Source organism: Suricata suricatta, chromosome 2, assembly GCF_006229205.1.
Source record: "Suricata suricatta isolate VVHF042 chromosome 2, meerkat_22Aug2017_6uvM2_HiC, whole genome shotgun sequence".
In the NCBI taxonomy this organism is placed as follows: domain Eukaryota; kingdom Metazoa; phylum Chordata; class Mammalia; order Carnivora; family Herpestidae; genus Suricata; species Suricata suricatta.
The window spans coordinates 140,452,091-140,455,475 of NC_043701.1; the positions used below are offsets into that span (position 1 = coordinate 140,452,091).

At 51.7% G+C, this 3,385-nt stretch overlaps 1 protein-coding gene across 1 annotated transcript in view; it reads right to left on the minus strand.

The window, feature by feature from the left end:
* Positions 1–2,952: 2,952 nt before the first annotated feature.
* The window catches only part of MBL2 (mannose binding lectin 2), a 4,655-nt gene continuing 4,222 nt past the window's right edge, over positions 2,953–3,385 (minus strand). Inside the window, exon 5 of the mRNA XM_029919891.1 lies at positions 2,953–3,383. Coding sequence (XP_029775751.1) covers positions 3,085–3,383 — 299 coding nt within the window. The 3' untranslated portion in view covers positions 2,953–3,084. The remainder of the gene's footprint in view (positions 3,384–3,385) is intronic.

Here is a 3,385-nt window from a genome sequence, read left to right on the forward strand (position 1 = left end):
CTGGCTTTCAATGGACTTGAGAGAGAGATCATAAATGTCTAGGCTACAATTCATTTGGACAAAGCCGATTGACAGGTAACAAAAACTGAAAGCAGTTCTCAGAACCTACAGCTCTGCACTCACTATAGGCCCTGCAGATCTGAACCTTTGTGTAACCTTTGATTCATCCCAACTGTCCGGAGAAGAAGCTATTACAGACCAATTTACAGATAGGAAGGCTGAGGGCCAGAGAGCCAACATGCCTCTGGATGCATTAGTCAGGGAGCGGATCTCAAACCACAGCTCCCTCCTTGTTCCAAGCCCTGAAATTCCCACCCACCAAGTGCTCCTCCTTTAGCCCTAACAGGGCACACAGAGAGCCAGGCCTTTTTCTTCCCCCTGGGTGTGACCCAGGAGTCAGGGGCCCCTGCTCCCCAGAGCTATGAGCACCAGCTTCCTTTCCAGGAACGCTCCGACGTGTGCTCTTCAGCTTTTTACTCCTTGCAAGAGGCAGCGAAGGAAGACTGCAGCTTGGAGAAGTCTCCCAGCTCCCTGGTGCCAAAAAACCAGCCTGGGAAATGCGATCGCAGAGACTCCTATTTCATCAGAACAAGCAACAGAGCTCCAGAGGAATGTGCTGCCTGGAGCCCGTAGGGTCTGTCCTTGGAGCGCCTCAGTTCATGAGGTCCCTTGTGCGAGAGAGATCAATGATTTCATGCTCCTTAGTATAGGAAGCTGCCTGTCGTCAGCCCTTGAATGAGAAAGACTGGCAAATCACTGCAAATCCATAATTTCCCTCTTGTTCTAGGTCCTGGGAAGCCTGGAGAATTACAGTTTCTATTTTTGGACTCTCATGAGAATCCTATATCTTATTTTTCTAGATCAGTTCTTAAATGTTTACTTATTTTTGAGGGAGAGAGGCAGAGAAGGGAACAGAGGATCGGAGAACCAGGCTCTGTGACAGCAGAGAGCGCGACAGGGGCTCCAACCCGAAAACCGTGAGATCAAGACCTGAGCCGAAGTCGGACATTCAACCGACTGAGCCACCCAGGCTCCCTGAAATTCCTGTATCTGGAGATCAACTCCATCTCTGAGCTAACTTGCACGGCACCTCTACTGCCAGCTGATAAGGTGCAGGGAGCTGGGGCCTAGGTTCTAGATGGAGGGAAGAGCAGCAAGGGGTACCTTTCTAGAGGATCTCTGAAAACATGATCAGTTTCTGGATCAGGGGAAAACAAGAGAAGAAGAATCCAAAACGGGGGATGGAGGGATCTGAGCTTGTCCTTTAGACTTTCATCATGTGTCCCTGAACGAAGGGGGCAATCGGTAGGCGCTGGGAAACAATCCGTGTAAACATGACTGTACCTTCTCCCACTTCACAGCCAAGGACACTGGCCTTTATGCACAGTACAAACCAGGGGGAGGACACAATCCCCGCCCCCTTACATAAGACAGAAGGAATCACCTACTGGTTCCCTGTCTGTTTTCTCATTTTTGTCTTGGCTATGAGAAAATTCGGGTGTGACTTTCATGCTTGTTGATGGGAATTCTCTCGTTTGGGGTTGTTGTAAGTGGATCTTCTCTCCTTCTCAAAAATTTCTGGTCTTTCCTTTTTCTATTTGCCAAATCTGTGATTCCATATGTGCCTCTACACTGTGAGCACGTTCCGTTCTTCCGGTAAGGAGTGTGGGCGTGCTTTGAAAACAGAGACCTGGTCTGCTCTGCCCTGACAGTCCTGCTCCCCTGGGAGAGAGCCCTACCCGATCTTCACTTCTCAGAGTCCAAGCCACTCATCTCTGTGGCGATTTTTCGCTGTGCCCCGTTCAACAAACACTCACCCAACACTTACCCAATATGAGGCGTTCTCTCTTGGTGATTCAGATACAAAGAAAGCTCATTTTTATACAAATATTTCATTATGTGAAAGTGGCCCTCGGTCCATTCATGAAGTGCTTTCTAATCTCATTTTGGGAATGGCGTACAGCTGAAGCTGGAATTCGCTTTCCTTCCCCGGTTTGCTGCCTGGGCTTCGTATAATCTCAGCCCCACCGACTCTGAGGTTGCTGGAAACCAGTCCTGGTCATAAGCAGCGCAGCTGGCCAAGAGAGGAACAGAACCCTGACTGGAAGGAGGTTTGATTTGCTGACTGGGTGACTCTGTGTAATCTGACATGGTGGCATCCGTGGTTGGGACGACACTGCGTGTGAAACTCACCTTTGGGGAGTTTTCCTCTTGTCTCCGTAATAATGGATGGTGTGGAGCCATGCTAGGATGGGGATGTCACAGAAGGAAGGGGATCAGCCTAATGATGATAGGGAGGCCATAGCCACTGGACAGGGTGAGGGGAATTCCTGGGCTCACCCTTGTCACCTGTGTGGGACACTGCCAGATATTACAGGCTGGTGGTGAAAGATTTCCTGATGTACTTCATGGACAACGAAAATCAGCTCCTGGGGCGCCTGGGTGGCTCAGCCGGTTGAGCATCCAACTTTGACTCGGACATGATCTCACGGTTCGTGAGTTCGAGCCCCGTGTCGGGGTCCACGCTGACACCTCAGAGTCTGGAACCTGCTTCGGATTCTGTGTCTTCATCTCTCTCTCTGCCCCTCCCCACCTCTCTCAAAAATAAATAAACATTAAAAAATAAAAACAGCACCCACATCAGACTGGCCAGGCTAGTCATGGGAAGGCACATAGGGCAGGGGAGCTGGCATCCAGGAGTGGCAGCATGTTGGGGAGCTGGGTGGAGCTGGGTCTCCTAGAGGCTGAGGTCTGCTGCTCTGATGCAAATTGGCCTCCCCTGGCCTCTCTGGGAGGCTGCGGTGTCCTCACTGAAGCAGGAGGGGTGTGACTTGGCCCTCTCCATGGCTGACTCTGCCCCGATGCTCTGCTCCTAATCAGGGCAGAGGGTGTCCTTTGCTAGAGACTGGACCAGAAACCCTAGAGCCTCACTGCCAACTTCTCACTTCCTCATCCCCACAAATACATCCCTTTATTTTCCTCCTGTCCCCATGAAGGAATGAATCAACACATGAGGTTGTGGGGAAATGGGCCATGCATTCTCTTTGGGAGCTCAGTGGGAGGCTGAGGAGGGGGCCTGCCTCCTCAGGCTGGGAATTCGCAGACGGCCAGGAAGGAGGAAGAGCAGGAGATGTCATTCCAGAACCCGTCCTCCAGGAGGGTCACACAATCCTCCCCTCCGTGGTCGTTGGGCTCATTCTTCTTCCAGTTGCTGTAGGCAAGCCTCCCTCCTGTCACATACATAAACTGGCCCTCAGTCACTTCATCCGTGATGCCCAGGAAGGCAGTGCTTCTGGCCACATCCTGGATGGCTTTGTTCTCCTCAGCGTTCCTCGGGGTGGCCACAGTGGCCTGGAGCTCGGCGCAGAGGGCCTTCACTTGGGAA